Source organism: Rana temporaria, chromosome 10, assembly GCF_905171775.1.
Source record: "Rana temporaria chromosome 10, aRanTem1.1, whole genome shotgun sequence".
NCBI classification, from domain to species: Eukaryota; Metazoa; Chordata; class Amphibia; order Anura; family Ranidae; genus Rana; species Rana temporaria.
Window position 1 is genome coordinate 71705479 of NC_053498.1, and position 19450 is coordinate 71724928.

At 41.1% G+C, this 19450-nt stretch overlaps 1 protein-coding gene across 1 annotated transcript in view; it reads right to left on the reverse strand.

Annotated features, from left to right (window-relative positions):
* Positions 1 to 8730: 8730 nt before the first annotated feature.
* KMT2A (lysine methyltransferase 2A) overlaps positions 8731 to 19450 on the reverse strand; it is a 179454-nt gene continuing 168734 nt past the window's right edge. The window contains exons 33-36 of the mRNA XM_040325444.1: positions 14955 to 15062; positions 14253 to 14336; positions 11005 to 11134; positions 8731 to 10899 (exon numbers count right to left, since the gene is read on the reverse strand). Of these exons, the coding sequence (XP_040181378.1) occupies positions 10624 to 10899; positions 11005 to 11134; positions 14253 to 14336; positions 14955 to 15062 (598 nt within the window). The 3' untranslated portion in view covers positions 8731 to 10623. The remainder of the gene's footprint in view (positions 10900 to 11004; positions 11135 to 14252; positions 14337 to 14954; positions 15063 to 19450) is intronic.

Sequence of the window (19450 nt, forward strand, 5' to 3'; positions counted from 1 at the left end):
TGAAATGATGTCACTTACGTCAAAGCTTTCTTTGAGAAGCCTGCACCACCAGAATAGGGCTCCAACCATGTAGCTAATTTAAAGGCTGTACAGGAAGGACTTCCACCCAGGAGAGGATGAAATATGCCCCCCAGACCACCAGAATGGGTCTCCAACCATATAGCTCATTTAGAGGCTGTACAGGTAGGACTTCCACCCAGCAGAGGCTGAACCTGGCTGGGGCGACAAACGGTAAGGAATACCTTGCGATTCCAGTCCTGATCAGGTGAGGAAAAAAAAAAGGAGAACACCTGGGCGGGGGCCCTCTCTAGGTTTAATAGCTATGCGGTCCTATCAGGTTGTGGAGGCGGAGCCACAACCCAAAAGGTGTATGCTGCCATGATGCGACAGGAAAAGAGGTTGTGCACACTTATGCAACCACATTTATTTTTTACTCCCTCCCCCCTTAAAGGATTTCAGTTGTAGTTTATAGGTCACAGTAAAAGGTGGAAACATTTCTGAAATGGTTTATCTTTGTCTCTTTTTTTTTACATCATAAAAACCTGACATTTTAACAGGGGTGTGTAGACTTTTTATATCCAGTGTAGGATTGTATAATTATTTATTTTTTTTCACTTTAAAACCCAATCGTGCAGATGACATATTTGAAAAGAATATCATTGATTGAAGATTCCCAACTCTTTTAGTAAGTCCACCATAATAAATCACAGCCTCTGGTGTGCGGTGCTGATGCACTTAATTCAGACCCATCAGCTGCAGTGTACTGTCTAGCAATACACTGAAAAAAGTGCAGCATACTGTAATTTTTTTCATTTCAGCGCACACCACCACCACAATGCAGTAATGTGAACTAGCTTAATAGGAACAATGGGCCTAATCCTCAAAAACCCGGCGCAACGTAACTTTTTCCATTTAAGTTACACCGCCGTAAAATCTCTAACTAAGTGCCCGATCCACAAAGCACTTACCTAGAAATTTTGAGCGGTGTAACTTAAATCGGGCCGGCGCAAGGCGTTCCTCTTCTCCAGGGGGCGATTCCCATTTAAATGAGGCGCATGCTCGTGACGTCATTTTCCCGACGTGCATAGCGCGAAGTTACGTTACGTCGGGCTCTGTGGATTCCGACGGGACAATAAAGTTGCGTCCAGTAAAAAAAAAGATACGGCGCCAAAAAAAAAAAAAAAATTTAAAAAAAATCGCGTCGCGAGCAAGAAAGGTCTGTTTTTACAAGGTGTAAACAGTTTACACCTTGTAAAAGCAGCCCTAATTTTGCGTTTGCAAAATAAAACTTACGGAGAAAAAACGAAGCTGAAAAGCTTTGTGGATCTCCGTAAGTCCTAATTTGCATACCCGAGGCGGCATTTCGACGCGAAATGCCCCCAGCGGCGGATGCGGTACTGCATCCTAAGATCCGACAGTGTAATTCAATTACACATGCCGGATCTTCGTCCTAACTATGGGAAACTGATTCTGTGGATCAGTTCCATAGTTAGGAACAGGGATACGACGGAGTAACAGCAGTTACTCCGTCGTATCTCTTTTGAGGATTTGGCCCAATGTCTGCAATGGCATTGTACTTGACAAAGCTGTTGAACGCAGTCCCAATGCATCTGGCGTATAGTAACCCTCAGACACACCTGACAGCTACATGGGCTCAGTGGTCTAGGGCCATACTGATGCTTAATGCTGGCCGTACACGGGTCGAATTTTGAAAGATTTTTCTTTCGAAAATCAGAAAATTTGTGCGTTTCGTGCTCCGATAGTGCCACCGTTTATTTCGAAATTCAACCGAATAAACCTTCAATTTCACCTCATGTTCCTACAGAAAAGAACTTGTGTCTGGGAATCTTCTTTCTTTCCGGGAATTTTATTTTCTTGCACAAATGCGCATTTCTTTTTTGATTACATTTCTCGCACGATTCTCCCATCATTGATTAGAAAGTCTTTTGTTTTTTTTAAAAATCTCCAACATGTTGGATTATTAAAATTCAATGGCTGCCTGAAGCTGAAGCCCACTAATGGTGCAAAATACGAACGAAAATTCTTAGATAAGATTTTCGAAAGAAAGATCTTTCGAAATTTGACTCATGTATGGCCAGCATAAGTCTAGGAATGTAATCACTGAATCAGGAGCGGACTGACAACTCATGGGGCCCCCGGGCAATAGAAGATTATGGGGCCCCTGGGCTTACAGATGGCCACCACGCCAGGAGGCAGTGCAGCTAAAATCTCGGGATTTTCACATCAAAAGCATGTCGGTTTCGGACATATCAGGGACAGATCTAAAAAAACAGATTTTTTTCATACTGTCCCTGGTTTTACTGAGCCTGACAACCCTAATGGGGCCCCCTAGTGGCATGGGGCCCTATTGCAGTGCCCGAGTGACTCATTGGTCAGTCCGCCCCTGCACTGAATTGAACCAAGAAAAGTTAAAGGAGCACATTTTGTTTGTCATATAGTAACTTTCCTACAAATATAAAAACAATAACATGTAAAACTGTAAAATGTATGAATTAAAAAAAAGAAACAAACACTTGCTGGTACATCAAGAAACTGGACATGTTTATTAAGTAACCTAACCACTTAAATAAAAAAAAAGTGCATAGAAAAAAGCAAACTCCTCTCTGTATTTTACAAATATATACACTTTACATTCACACAACCTGACAAATTCTGTTTTTTCTTATGAAACAGTTTTACATTTTTCTTTCAGGTGTCTGTCCAAGTGGACACTTTTTTTATTTTTTTCAAACGGTCATTTTTTTTTTTTAAATAACACTGATAAAACAACACTTTCCTTTCTCTGATTTTCTTTATACATAAAAATTAAGAAAAAGGAAACCAATCTGGAAGAGCAGCAGAAAATAGGATGAAAAGATTTACACAGAATGGCAGTTGTAGGTCACAAGTGAGTTGAGACAGTTTCTTCTAAGGTGAGAATGATCGGCGTTATACTGGTTATAAGGTCTTACTATAATGAAGCTACTGTATCTAGGCAGAATAATGTCATACATCAAAAACAGTTTTTTTTTTTTTTTTTTTTTTTTTTTTAATTAGACCTTAATTGCAGAGAGGCTAGCATCCTAAAGACATTAGAAATATATAATCTAACAGAAAAATAAAATCTTATGGTACAGTACTTGTCACAATGGACACATTCTAAGAGATTACAAAATACCCGCCAAGAATTTGCCCGGAATGTACATCATATGCTGCCTTGTTTGTTACTCCTCTTATGTTTGGAAAATCCTAAAAGATTTAAATGCAATTGATGTACGAAGCCTATTCTATGAAGCAGAAAAAAAGCAATTAATGTAGCAGGCAAAGAGACTGCAGCCAAAGTAACACTGTCCTACGGTGGTATGTGGCCAGATGGCCACCTAAAATATATTTGCAAACAAGGTGCAAGGTTTAGTTCTGAAATGTTACAGACAGCATGTCTATCAAGCAGATTCACTGTAATCTACCAAAGAGATATATATTAAAAAAAAAAGGGGGGGGGGTAGTCCGGTTACAGAATATCTGCATGTTTCTGTGCAGCCATTCCTTGGCTCTGTCAGTGGCCCATTGCTGTATGTCTGTCTGTGCCCCCGGGCTGTAGGACTGTCTGTGCCCCCGGGCTGTAGGACTGTCTGTGCCCCCGGGCTGTAGGACTGTCTGTGCCCCCGGGGCTTTATGACTGTCTGTGCCCCCGGGCTGTACGGCTGCCTTAAACCGACCAATGAAAACTGCATGTAAACGGTCTGCGCTCCACCTGACACATATCACAGGTTGTAGAGCACTGCAGTGAGACTGGGAGCTAGGGGGCAACGTATGGCATGTACAAAAAGTACAGTTGGTCCAAATTAACTATTTAAAATTACAGGAAAAATGGAGGTCTGTAAAGTGATTGTTGTAAAAAAAAAAAAAAAAATTAGCCTTTACAAACATGTTATACTTCCCTCCTCTGTGCAGTTGGTTTTGCACAGAGCAGCCTGGATCTTCCTCTTCTCGAGTCCCTCTTTGCTGTCCCTTGCCCCTCCCTTCTTTATGTGCCCCTCATCCAGCAGCTTGCTACAGGGGGCACCCAAGCCGTGTCAGAGCTCCGTGTATCCATTCAAACACAGAGCCCTGACCTGGCCACACCCCCTCTCTCCCCTGATTGGTTGACAACTGTGGGAGCCAATGGCGCCACTGCTCTGTCTCAGCCAATCAGCAGGAGACAAGACAGATACTACCTGATTTCAACACCCAGAGTACTTCCTCATTCTGAGTCTGAGAGGCTGAGACAGGCATCAGTCCAGGCACCCGACGGATCCAGACTCCCAGAGTCGTGATGACACGGTGCCTGGACTGATTCCAGTGACGTCAGCCAAGAGTGGACTTCAGACCGTTCTCTGCTGAAAAGGGGTCACAAGATTGTGCAAAATGAGTTGCACTCTTGTGACCCATAGAAGAAGCCCAGCCAAAACGAGCTCAGGCTGGACTTCTCCTTTAAGTACATATTGCATAGCATAAAATGGTGTTTAGACCTTTGTTAATGAATATACATTCACTAAATGGAGTTATTTTACATTTGTCTGAAATAACGATATAAGAAAAGATTAAAAATTAAAAGATTCCCACATTCACATTGCTAGTGTGGCTGTGGGTGTATGTCAAGTTTTTGTTTTGTTCAACACGCCGGCTGAACGGACCCCCCCACCCTTCCAAAAAAACAAAACTATGTGTATACCTCGTTACAACACCTATGCTTTGCTGCTATATCTACTGGCACAACTCCTTGGGGGAGGGGCACAGACAGTCTGCAGTGTCAGGATTGGAGAGCTGCTACCTTGTATAATAACTGCTCTCCCTTATTATCAATGTATTTAGGAATGTCTGCTCAAATAAAAGCTATATACAGCTGCTTATTTACTATTGTTTTTTTTTTAAATGTTACAATGATTTGAGAGCAAGTGTATTACATTGGCTTAAGACATTGCATGCAAAAGGCCTTGCAAACCCTTACAGGAAAATTGCATCCAGCAGCAAAGCCTACCGAGCTGTAAACTAAACTTTGCTCATGATTAATTTAATTAATTTTTTGATTAATTTAAATTAATTGATTTAATTTAATTGATTTAATTTAATTGATTTATTTAAAGGAAAATGATAACGAAAAGGAGAATACACCAGGAGATCTCCATGTTATTTGAGGGCAACACAGCTGGCAGCAATGTCTATAACGGCTAGATGGTACAATTGTCATATGTTCCCTGGCTTTTCTGTGGCTATATACTGCTATTGCCTTAGTGAACAAAGAAAGAGGAGTAACTTTACAGGCAATGCTTTTACAAGAAGCTGTCTCAAGATGTACAATTGTGGAATGCATTGTGGAAGTAAAACAAAAAAAATCTACATTTATCAAAGTAAAAAAAAAAGCTTTCAGTGGGTTTTAGTGTGTTAAAAGTACACAGCGCGCTTACTTAGCCTTACGGAAAGGAAATAGCCAGCAATAAAATCCTATTTGATGGGAGTTTGCCTGCACTCCACGCCATGGATGATACCCTCCCACCTCTGATTACAAGGTCCTGACCGCAGCGGATGATGCAGTTATGCGGACTTCTATCTACTCACGAGGTGCCACTGCTGAACAGTTTGTCACGGATCTGTAGGAGAATCGTGACTTCTAATAATTTAACAGCTTTGGGCTGTTACAAGAAAACAAAAAATAAAGAAGAAGGGTGACCTCTCCACAAGGCCACTGTCGCAGCTAAACACAGTCCGTTGCATCGTAAACATGTGGATCTCAGCTAGTTTACAGTATAGTACTGAAAAATGTGAAATCTACCCATCATTACAGATACTTTGCCTATTAGGCAGCATTCACACTATAGTATGTAAAAAAAAATAATAATAATGTTTTACACACATTATATCCCAAACGCAGCAAGCAGACGCATGTTTCTGCACAAGAAAAAAACTGCGGCAAACATGCTTCTAAACGCATGAAGCTCAAAAAAAAAAAAATGCATGACCTACTTTGCCACATTTGTCGCATGTAGGGAAATCTTTTGAAATAAAATTGACCTTTCTATATGTGTAGCACAGCAAAAGTGTGGATATGTGAAATGCCGGACGTCGAGACATCGGGTGAATGGGACCTAAGACTGTATTTAATTCATTTTTAGCATGAATATTCAGTGCCGTTTTAAAAAAATATACTAAGACCAATAACAAACTGTTAGCAGCGTTACCCATGTTGAATAGGTGTACAACTACACACATTGTAAACTTTTTAAAAAGCCACTATACCTAAAAACGCAAGAAATGTAATAAGTCAGTAACATTCACAAGTATATATACATGCATATGTATATATACTTCTTGCTCATCGCTGCAAGTCAATGAAAATTTCCATGGTACAGTTTTGGCTTAATACCGCTTTAGGTGCGACACTGCCAGATCCACAGTGGCAAAAGAACATAATTGTACAAATTTCTGCCCAAATGGATACAAGGTTAATAAGCGCTTGTTGAAGCAAGCCGCTAGTCAGGGCATTTCCAATTGTAGAAGCAGAAGCACTGGGAGTGTTTTTGTGGCCTTGGGATTTTTTAAAGGACCCAATACTGAAAACCGCACTGGTAGAAGAAAGTGGTCGATCCCTGTAGTTTCAGAGCGATGGCCACCTCATCAAAAAGAACAGAAACGGTCTTTGAATTTTGCAGTATTAGCAGTGAACTGCAATTTTTTTGCTGAGAGCTTGGAAGCCTCAAGGACAGTGGGTAAATCAGGTAGGAGAATCTGCATCAGGTGGCGTAAAAAAAACGTTTATGGCCTTTGCGGTCAGAGTCAGCAAATAACTGGACAATTTGGGCCAAAACATCATTGCACTTAGACTGAAAAAGCAAAGAATGTTTGATAGGTTGTGCTTGTGTAAAGGTTTTAATACTTTATGACTGTGTATGGCTACTTGTGTTTTGGGTTTAGTGGCTCTAAAAGCCCAATTAAAGTCTGGGCCATAGCAAATCCTACATTTTATATGCTTCATCCTTTGTTTGGTTTTTAGTTAAAGTGGAGCTCCACCCTAAAGTGAAACTCCCGCTGATCGGAACCCTCCCCCCCTCCGGTGTCACATTTGACACCTTTCAGGGGGGAGGGGGCCGCAGATACCTGTCTAAAGACAGGTATTTGCACCCACTTCCGGCCACACAGTTTCCTGTTTACGGCGGGCAGAACGTCACCTCCCGTCCTCCCCCCGTTGTGCTCTGGGAACACTCGGCTCCCAGAGCACAGCGGGAGCCAATCGGCGGTGCAGCGCAACTCGCGCCGTAGGGAACCGGGTAGTGAAGCCGGAGCGCTTCACTTCCTGGTTCCCTCACTGAGGATGGCGGGGGGAGCAGCAGAGTGACGAGCGATCGCTCTTCCTCTGCTGCGGACGGCGCTGGACTCCAGGACAGGTAAGTGTCCTAATATTAAAAGTCAGCAGCTGCAGTATTTGTAGCTGCTGGCTTTTAATATTTTTTTTTCATGGCACATCCGCTTTAATCTCCCAGCTAAAAAATACCATTGCCTCATAGTAATGTACAATAAATTGCTGTCAGAGAGAAGTCTCTCTCTATCATTCCACCTCACTCCATAGCTATCCAATTAGCATTGCTTGCTCACGTCAGCAAGTGTTGCTGATGGATATTGTAGGAGGCATCCTTTCTAAACTCCTTCTGGAAACGCAGGCTACCCATCACGCTGATGGCAGATAGGAACTAATGACATTTCCATGACCTTTCTGATATGCCTACTTCCAATTTCTTGCTAGAGGGTCGCCACCGGCCAGGTAACTAGCATTTAAAACCTAGGCACTCGCAATTATTTTTCTCATGATAGGTTTGCTTTAAAATATGTATAATCAAGGGAAATTCTGCCTGTAGCTTTTTCTACTTACTGATGCCAAGTATGAAACATACTCTAACCAGATAACTGTGTGCATTTCTTTAAATCTAAGCTCCAGCCCTACCTTCTGTCTCACAATTCTCCTGACATTTCTTACTCTGATTTCACTGCAAGCTCCAAGCTTTTTCACAGTGTGAATTAGAAGGTGCGCCAAGTCAGAGAGCCTCCCTCATTTTATAGGAAGCCATGCACAGAATCCTGCTGGACCCTTCCCACCAGCCATGATCTGCCTGCTTTGTCTAGGGAAGCACAAGAACCCCTTGATGACAACACCAGGTCTAAAATAAGATATGGAAAGGGAAAGGCTTTATTTCAAATCTTCATTAGTATGGAGGGGAGGAAAAGGATGAACCAGAGAAGGCAAAATACAAACAGATAAACTTGAGCTTTAACGCCTCAGTGACCCAACCTTTGGCTGCACCACTCCAGCCTCATGTCTTTTCCCAGGCTACCCAGTGATTACATTAAGAATTCACCATGAGAGGGGATATGGTGACACCACCCCAGCCGGGGTCTACAAATACTGGGAGAAACCAGCATGACTTGACCACTTTCTGTCCACCTAAAATCTAACAATTAAACAGAAACCCTTCCTCAACTAGAAGACATATATTGGTAATTTAGCGACTGGAAGAAACTTCTGTCCACTAAAAATGTGTTAGGGCTGTAAGGTTAGTATAAGCTAATGAAAATAATGGCTACAGTTTAGAACACAGAATGATTGCCATGCCATTAGCAGGTTATACCTCTAACTTTAGGAATGCTGAACAATAACAAGGACACTGCATAACCAAGACATTTTAAGAACTACACCATCAATCCAACACAAATCCGTATTTTATTCTACTCTGGTAGTATACGCTGTAATGCAAGGAGCCTCTACCAGAACAAGAATGAACTCGGAAAATATGAGCTCTAGCAATGATCTGCTTCAAATGCAACACTCTATTTAGGGTTGGTTGTCTAAAAGAATCTCAATTGTGTATCCATCAACCAAGTAGTCACATCTATGTAATCTAAAATAACAACTTCTACCTGAGAGTAAATTTATAAATGTAAACCCCTCTCCTTATTTTCTTTAAAGAAAAGATGCTGTCATTTTAATTCAGCATGAGGATGCCGAAACCTTGAGATTGTTATCTGGAGAAAATAAAACATACATTAAAACAATAAATAATTCCTACAGCATAGACACACCCTGCAGTTTCCTCAACGTATCGACAAAGAAAATATACAAAAGAAGAAAATTCTCAAAGCGAACTATGATGTTTACATGTTCAGCAGTTTATGATAAAAAAATAAGCAATTTTCAAAAAAAAGAGAAGAAAACGAACAAAAAAAACCTGATACACGTAATTCTTATCATTCTCATGCTTTAAGTGCTTCCATAGCTATCATTTAAGTGCTTCCATTAGAAAAATAGAGAATATTTACATTTAGTTAAACAAAATCTTAAATACAAAGATGAGAAGATGTAAACAGAACATGGGAGATGAAGGATTGCTAATCTATATAAAGGGCAACTCGGTGCAAATAAAATGATGAAAGATTTGGGGGATGCTTTGAAATGTGGTGGTGACCGGGAGCTCTTCAGCCCCACTTAGTGTCTTGAGCTCAACCCCATTCTTGCAAATATAAAAGCTCTTTTTAAAAGAGTACAATATTTTTTCTTCAAAGCATGGTTTTACAATTTACAATAAATATACGTTTTCCTGCAAGACAGGAGACCCACACTATTCCTGCTTTATTCCTAATTACTAATACTATTCAAATGTCTTCCTCTTCTGTACAAAACCTAAAATGGCAGGTAAAAAACAAAAAAAAAAAAGAAATGACAAGTGCCACACTTAAACTTTGTCAAGACATGGTAACTCAAGGAGTGTTGTCCCTCCATTGATTCTGTAGTTTGGCTTCTACATTAAAACATTCAGTATATTTCTTAGTAGGACCATAACATTATTGGTTTCATTGTATACAAATATGGAAGCGAAGATAATAAAAGTCACTGCTAGCTAATGCCCCAAAAAATATTATAGTGCCTGAACAGTTAAGGTGAACAACCCTTTCCGGCACCGCTGCCCGCTCCATTTACCTGAACCTAGAACGTTGAGGAGTGTTACTGCCAAATGGCAGATTGCCTGCGTTCGCTTCTCTGTGTTTGTGCGGTAATAACTCCCTTGCTGGAGGCAGAGGGAAACCTGCATAGACTCACCAGATGTAAATCTCTCAGGACAAGATGGGTAAGAAAAGACATGATAGACTTGTTCGCTGAAGTGCAGCTCTCATAACCTCTGCAATACTTTCTATATAAGGCAGCAGTCTATCAGAATGTTTTCATTTTTGTAGTTTTTTTTTTTTTTTTGTAACAGTGCCATGCAATGTTGGATACTAGCAATATAAGATCAAAAAACTACTAACCATAAGGTATTTACTGCTAGGTGGTAGCAAAGCAGTACACAAACACAAATCTTTACTGTATAGTGGACTAAGACGGTCCTTACTGAAACTCCGGGTGTTGCGTATGGACACTATTATACAGCAATGTATTGTTATTACTGGTGATAGACCTAAAGTGTCTTGCAACCTTAACCACTTGGGAGTGAAATGAAGCAATGAAGGAGGACTAAGGTGGTGGGTTTGGCATTGAGAAATGGTCCTGTAAATCTCGAGGGTGCTCAATTTCCACCTTTTTTTGTACATGTAGGAAGGTCTCTAGTTAAGAAACTTGCGGCACTTCTTGGTTCCACAGTTGCAAGCTAGTTTGTTGCTAGCGTCTTCAATAGGGAACTTGTAGTCATATGTGAGCTCCTCACCACGATATATTTTTCGCATTGCAAATATAACTATGTGTTTCTTTCCATCGATGGGAATGACACGGGAGTAACAGTTGGGCTCACAAGAGTGGTTGATGAAGCGAGCAGCATTGCCATGCATAGTGGCATCAACAACCTCAGAGTCATCTATACGGAACATGTAGCAACCGATTCCCTACAATGGAAAATAATTGTTAAGTATCAAGGATTTATGTATGATTAATTGACTAATAAAACCGATAAACACATAGAAAAAAAAAAAAGTAAATCTGCTTCTCACCTTTCCATCATAATACTTTTCTCTTTTGTCAGTCAAAGTTGAACGGATAACATTTCCTGAGTACTCTATTACCATCTCCCCGGCATCAATTGTCCTCTTGCAGAAAAGACCCCGACCGTGTATTGGAGATCTGGGAAGAAAGCATTTTTTTTTTTTTTCATAAAAGCAATCAGCGAATGAGATGTTGCTGTTATAATACCAAAGCATTTAAACTGCAACACATTTGTTTCTGTTTTCTTTCACGTCCTTTGGGGGACACAGGAAGTTTTAAACCTTTGGTGTGTTCAAAAGCAGACCAACCCCGAGGGGTGGGTGATACAGCAAATACTAACAGGCCCCAAAAAACAACAAAGAACTGGGAACTGCCTGCAACTCAAAGAGCTGTCTGGAGGATCTTGGCTGGCATCGGGAGACCTTAAAATGGGACGGTAGCCTTGAAAACCTGGTTAACCCGATCCTTGGAAGCTTGAAAAATGATCTGTATGAGCCACTTAGAGATGGTGTAATAAGAAGGTTGTGCATCCTTACAGGGAACCATCCAGGATGAAAAAGAGAATCAGTCTTTCTGAAAGAAGCAAGCACCCATAGCCCACCCAACCACATGAAGATAATAGGAAGACATTTTCTTCTGAAAATGTACAGTAAAGAGCTGGAAACTCATCTGAATAAATTACTATTTAATTGAGCAGAGTGTACAAAATACAGTGGCTGCCTTTTTACAGCAAAATGTCCTTAATCATAGCCATAAAAAACAAGGGATTAGCCTGTGAGCGCTTTACACCTAAATGCCTGAAGGGCAAACTACCCCAGAACCCTCAAGAATTAGCAGCGATCTCCCAACTGCTAAACTTGGGGCCACACCTTCATGTTGAAGGCTTCTCTGAGGGCTTAGCAGATATCCTGGTTCCTGCCTTGTCAACTGTCTGGGAATTGGAAATAGTGAGCATGATTGTACTCACTTCCGAAGTAGACTTTGGGGCTCATGAGACTTTCCTTGGACACATTCCTCTAGGGCAGGTATATGTTCTGGCCTTCTATGCCATGGTGATATCATGGGTAGGACTGAATAGAAGTGTCCATCAAAGACCAAGTGTGTCAAACACTCCTTGTATATAGCATCTGCATCCAAGCATCTTAGCCAGAGTGCTCTGTGCATCTGTATGAGCTTTAGAACAAGGAGAGGACAAGTTTAGATGTTTTTAACAAGCCATTACAACTGAAGCATAGGGCTCCAGACATCTGTTCCACTCTATTACCCCAGTGAAGGAGAGATCTTATGGGAAGACTTGGCCCATTTTGATAGGCTTAAGGTCACAGACAACACCTGTCAGAGGGCAGAACCTACCAGTGAATTCTGGGATTTAAGAAGAGGCTCCAAACGCTCGTCAGTGGAATCCTTTAAAGGTAAGCACACCATCTACTGGTTCTGTGGTTTTCCTGTTATTATGAGTCATTCTCAGATCTACAGTGGGTATAAATACAGTTTACCAAATTCTCTCTGAAAGGCAATGATTCCAAGACAATCTCAGGTCCAAGGTGCATCCAAGCCGCACAGAAGAATACATTGAACAGCAGTAATAGTGAGTATTAAGACCAAAGGCTGGAGACAGCAGGCCAATTCTTCATTTGCAAGATAGTGTGCACTGCATCAATAAGAGCTGAAATGGTCTCAGTGTGAGATCCCAGCCGGAGTTTGTGGCGACTTGAAAAAAGTCTCATTATAGACTGTTGGGAGTCAGAGATGGTCATGGTGACCAGTGGCCTGGACTCAGAAAGGTGAGAGAATGAACCCTGCAGGGAAGGTGAAGGAGCGCATTTAGATACTTTGTGGTCAGTATAAGGCTCAAGGTACAGTATAAAGACAAGACACTTACAAACCAAGAGACCTGGTGAATGACGAGAGTCCGATAGCTGAGGGTGACCAGTGTTTCTGTGGGTTGTAAGAAAGGAGTGGAGTTTCTACAAAGCAGGAGCAGCAGGATGACAATGCTGAATGACAGTAAAGAGCACAGAATGTGAGCATGTGACATTCCACCCAGCAGATAACATCAGTCCTCACCCCTTTCAAAGAAAAACTGGCAGTAGTGGGAAATACAAAAGGTGCCCAACAGGCATAACAAAAGTAGTGTAAGTCTTTAGATACAATGTAAGGAATGAGGTTATGCCAATTGCTATGGACCTGAAAAGCACTCCACATTTTTACTAGCACCGGGTCTGGAAAACGCCACAGGCAAAGCCTAGGGCCCAAAGATCACTTCAAGGCTAACCCTGCAATGTCCAGTGGAGTCTGGGTAGAGAGCTCCAAAGCTAAGCTGAGGAAAGGTTGATCTGGATTGCTGCTTAATAGAGACCAAATAGAGACCAGCCCAAGCAATGATGCAGCAAGTAATATTGATTGAAGTCAAAGTGAATAAGAAGCAAAAATCAAAGGCTAGCAAATTTATTTATTTATCATTTATTTGCTTGCCAGTGTCCAAATGCTTACATAGGTATCAGAAAAACCCCACCATATGATTTCCCGTGTGCCTCAATAGACGAGAAAGAAACATTTTATTTTTATAATGACAAAGTTGCAGAGGTAAATGACGGATAGTTAAGGCGCAGTTTCACTTTAAGAATGACTGCTAAAATGATTTCGCTAGGCTAGAAATGTGGGAGCTGCCTCTGCTGATCCGTTTCTCGAAAATGCTGGGGCATCAGTCATCCTGATACTCACTTCACCACCCAGGTGGTCACTGACCTAAGTACTCAGTGAAGTCTGAAACGTCCAAACTCTTGTTTTGTATATGTATGCCTGTTCCAGGTTATTCACTCATTAGGTAGTCCGGGCGGGATTAAGATGACAGCCCTGGAGCCTGCATTTTTTAAAGGATAACTGTGGTTTTAGTAGTGTTAACCTTATATCTCTCCTCCTCAACCAAAATCCCTTCCAAGCATTATCCTTGCTTGTTCCTGTTCCACTGAAATCTTTGTTGCACAACCCACAGCAAAGACCCCAGCATGGAGGGGAGGAGGGGAAGAGGAGAGGGGATTTAGGCATGGTGGTGGGGTAAGAATAGCCTAAACATATTGTAAAAGGCCAAAAAAGAGAAAAGCCCTAATGGAACAACTAAAAAAAAAATCATAAAAAAGGTATGGCTGGAAAACAAGCAACATGACCCATCCATGCTGACCTTCTACTCTTTATATCAGAAAGTAATTTGCAGAATAGTCAATCATTTACATTCACAAATAAAGTGGTTATCTACCTGTAGACACCTACTGCCTCTTTGGATGTCTTTTTAAGATGACGGAATCTCATTGGCATAGGCAGGTCCATACTGGTGGCCCTCCTGTAAAAAATGTAATGGTTAATTACTACAATCATATTTAAGAAGCCCAATATCTAAAATGGCCATTTTACAATACCCCCTACTGCGAAGGTTCACATGGCTAATTGTCACTAAAATACAGAAAAAAAATCCAGTACACCTGCGCAAACATACCACACTTGCTGGGAGGTTGGACTCATACACAGATCTATGAAACCTGACTTTCCTGCAACCCATCCAATGTGAATAGGCTGTGCTGGTCCTCTTTAGCTGCTAGATTACACTATGCATATAGCAAAAATATAAGATGCTGTACAAAATAAGAGATGTCCATGATAAAGAGATGCATTTACATCAGGTCTTCCATCAAAGAGGACTACCAAGATATGCATAACCAACAAAATTACAAAAAATTGCCACGTAACTCATTTACATTTTCGGAACAGATCAAAACAATTAGAAAATGATCTACTATATATTTGCACAAATTGACAATGTAGTCAAAGTATTTTGGACTTCTGTGTGAATCCAAATTTCCTCTTTTAAAGCACAGCTATGGACCATTATATTGCAAAGGTAATTATAACTGAAGAAATGTGAATGCTTCAGCAGTTTAAGCATAAAATAAACACAGGCTACCTAACAGATTTCAGCTGCACCTCTTCCTCATCCTCTTCATTTGGTTTATATTCTGGAGTTTGCCGATGTTTTGAAGCCAAGAAGTTAAACATGTCAAAAGCCGATTTCCTAGAGAACAGGCAAAACAGCAATTAATTTGCTAAATAGGAAAAGCAAAAATAATAAAAAGGCAAAACGGTGGAAAAGAAAAATCACGTATGACTGCTAAACACATTTTCTCAAATTCACAATTTTCTTTCCCCAGACATACCCACATATAAAAAAAAAATAGGAGTTACACATTATAATAAAAATCCTGGCCCAGATTCACATAGAATCGCGGCGGCGTAATGTATCGTAGATACGTTACACCGCCGCAAGTTTTCATCGAAAGTGCCTGATTCACAAAGCACTTGTGATAAAACTTACGCTGGCGGCCTCCGGCGTAAGCCCACGTAATTCAAAGGGGCGTGTGCCATTTAAATTAGGTGCGCTCCCGCGCCGGACCTACTGCGCATGCTCCCTTTTGAATTTCCCGCCGTGCTTTGCGCGAAGTGACGTAATTTTTTCGAACGGCGACATGCGTAGCGTACTTCCGTATTCCCGGACGTCTTACGCAAGAAGGAAAATTTTTTAAACTTCGACGCGGGAACGACGGCCATACTTTATACAGCACATACGTGTGCTGTGTAAAGTTAGGGCACCAAAAACGACGACTAACTTTGCGACGGGAAACTAGACTAGCAGCGACATAGCGAACGCAAAAAAACGTTGTGGATCGCCGTAACTCTTAATTTGCATACCCGACGCTGGTTTACGACGCAAACTCCCCCCAGCGGCGGCCGCGGTATTGCATCCTAAGATCCGACAGTGTAAAACAATTACACCTGTCGGGGCTATCTATGCGTAACTGATTCTATAAATCAGTCGCATAGATACTCTGAGAGATACGACGTAGTATATGAGATACTCCGTCGTATCTCGGCTGTGAATCTGGCCCCCTATTCTTGCAGCGGAGGACACAGGATGTATAGTTGTGCCCAAAGGTTTGCACAACCTGTCAGAAATTGTGAAATTTTTACATTAATATTGAAAATATGACTGATAATGCCAAAAATTGGCTTTTATTTAAGGATAGTGATCATATGAAGCCATTTCTTATCATATAGTTGTTTGGCATATTTTTAATCAAGAAAACAGAAATCACTCAAATGGCCCTGATCAAAAGTGTAATGTTTGGCCTTGGTATAGACAAACAAGGTGATACACACAGGCTTTTTAATTTGCAATTAGTACCTACATTTAATGAGTTTGTTAGCACTTATGTGAATGCAGTGAGCAGGCTAAATACTAAGCCATGGGGAGCAGGAAAGAACTATCAAAAGACCTGCGTAACAAAGTAATGGAACTTTATAAAGACGGAAAAGAATATAAAAAGATATCAAAGGCCTTAAATTTGCTAATCAGTTCAATCACTTATTAAGTAGTGGAAAATTCAGGAATCTCTTGATACCAAGTCAAGGTCAGGTAGACCAAGAAAAATTGCAGCCACAACTGCCAGAGGAATTGTTCGGGATACAAAGAAAAATGCACAGGTAACTTTAGGAGAATACAGGCTGCTCTGGAAAAAAACTGTGGTAATTTTTGAGGAGCACAAAACAAAAAACGATATGCATGGTCTAGTTGCCAGAAGGAAGCCTTTACTGCACCAATGCCATACAAAAAAAAGCCTGGTCACAATGTGACCGACAACACCTTGACATGTCCCACCGGGCTTTTTTGTGGCATTGGTGCATTAAAGGCTTCTTTCTGGCAACACTACCATGCAGATTATTTTTGTTCAAGTCTCGTCATATTGTGATTTCTGTCATTATGATTTAAAAAGGAGCCAAATAACTATGTGATAATAAATGGCCTCAAATGATCCTTATCCTTAATTTTTTTGGCATGATCAGTTATTTTTTATATATTTTTTTCTCTTCAAAATTTCGCATTTTCTGCCAGGGTATGCAAACATTTGAGCACAACTGTATTATTTGGGCAACAGGGTTAATGCTGCAACCTTCAGATTAGATATTGGCAAACAAAGCTGGTAAGGACAGCTCCCAGAACACCTTTCACTCCCAGCATAACTCCGTGTTGTAGCAAACAATAGTAGGTTTGGATCATAAGAATATAGGAAAGGGTCCCAAGGTATTTATGTTCCTTTAATGTACTCTAAGAAAGGTCAAAACTGTGCGTTTCCCCCAACATGGCTTAGTCGTATTGGGATGTGCAGCACAAGTAGGGCTGCACATCCTCTTTGAGCAGCAAAACCTCTGGTTGATGTAAACTATGGCAATGTCTTACTTAATACTGGTAGGATGACTTCACAAGCAAGAGCGTTAAAGAGATAACTGAATCATCATGAGTGTAAGATGACCAATTGGGGGGGACGAGCTTGCTCCATAAGGGTATCTAGGACTCCTCCCCGCAGAGACAGATGGGGTTCTGTCACGAGACTCTACTTAACCAATGAGAGGAACAATTTTTCTGACTTTAGCACTGGATTTGTGACCTACCATGCCAGGACGCTGACAGAATGTTGAATTCTGGATTGACGTGGAGCATATGGCACTGCCTCAAAGGGGACCAATATTAAGTCCAAAACTGTAGAGTTTTAAACATGGAAACAAAGTCTGTGGTTTGTTCAGGATAAGGAAGACTTTAGGACAGGATCCAGGACCAGGCCCAGATACTCCCAAGTGATGAGACAGATGCAGCGCAGGTTTTTAGAGTTTTAGGATACACCGTAGGGGCTGCACAGTTCATTGGACATTGGCAGACAGAGCCAGAGCCATGGTGATAATGGTATTCAAAATTTGTTACAAATAAATATCTGAAGTGTGGCATGTATTTGCATTCAGCCCCCCGAGTCAATACTTTGTAGAACCACCTTTCGCTGCAATTACAGCTGCAAGTCTTTTTGCGGATGTCTCTACCAGCTTTGCACATCTAGTGTGACATTTCTGCCCAGTCTCCTTTGCAAAATAGCTCACGCTCCGTCAGATTGGTCTCCCCGCAGGGAGGGGGCGAGCACGCTGACTAATCCCCAGCCAGAACGGCTCGGATGATGGGGACAAGCTTACTGAGGAGGAACAGGAAGTGAGAAATTCAGACAAAGAAAAAAAACATTTAGAAGGGAAATCAAAGGAAAGGGTAAGTGAACCAACAATGCACTAGCTTAAAGGAACCTATTTAGAAAAAAAATGAACCTTTACAACCACTTTAAGGTCTGAGTGTGAGGTCTGAGACAGACCAGTTAGTTTTCTGGAAGATAGACTTTTGCTTGGGCTCTGTCTAGAATGAGGCTCAAGTTTTCCAGGCAAAGGGAAGGTTGAAGAGCGGATTTTTAAAAGTTGATTATCAAACCAAAAGCCTGAAGTATCTAAATAGTCCCTGTTGATGTTTGCAGATAGTTTAAAATCAGATAAGTCCTTCATAGGAAAGATTGTCTACATAACCACTGGCCCGAATGCCCTTTGTTCTTAAGAGGGCAAGAAGGGGTGCAAGTACCTTTGTGAATACTCTAGGAGCAAAGGAGCCAAAAGTCAGTGCAACAACCCTGAAGTGCGTGTCTCCTACTGCGAAGCGCAGAATGCACCGATGAGGATACATGAGAATACGTAGATAGGCATCTTGGATGCCTACAGATGTTAAGCATGTCACTAGCCTCAAAGAGGAAATAACTGACTTTACAGATTCCATACAAAATGTTGGAAATTGAGGGTACTTATTTAGGGATTTTAGGGACAGGATAGGACTTGGTACCATAAACAAATTTAAATAGAAGCCTTTGAACCTGTCCTCCAGAGAGGGACTGTAAGGATCACGCACTCTTTTCTTGGTTGGTTTAAGAGAAGAAAGGAGTAAGAGGGTACAGTTTGAACATTTTATTTTTTACCCCTTTGAAGCCACTGATTGAACTCAGAGGTCTGGGGCATATGTGACCCAGTGAAAGGCAAACTTTAACAGACGTCTCTCCACTCTTAGGAGTGAGTATGCCCCTTCACTGGGAATAAGACTTTGGGGTACACTTTGTTAAATTTGTGTTCCTATTCTTGGATCAAAAGGAAGGGCTGAATTTATTCTTAAAAGTTGAAGCCTAGGTACAGAAATGAGGAGCTCTGCATTTTTAAGTAAAGTAGAAACCCTAAAGGGGGTGAATTTGGAATCTTCCACTGTAGAAGAAGAAACTTTCATCCTGTGACATGGTGCGATCAAAGGTTGGTGTAAGACATATTTTACTCCCAAGGTTCTACCAAGATTACAATAGTCTGCATGTACTGCTTTTATTTTTGTAACAGAATATGATAAAGAATTAAAGATGGAAAAATCTGAATTAATATAATAAACTAGATAATCTAAAAGTGATCTCTCCTTGTTCTCTAGGAGGCAATTGAGTCATTCAACCACTACCAAATGATATACCGTAGCCCGGTTACAATGTCCTTCCACCTCCCCCTCATACCTTTTCT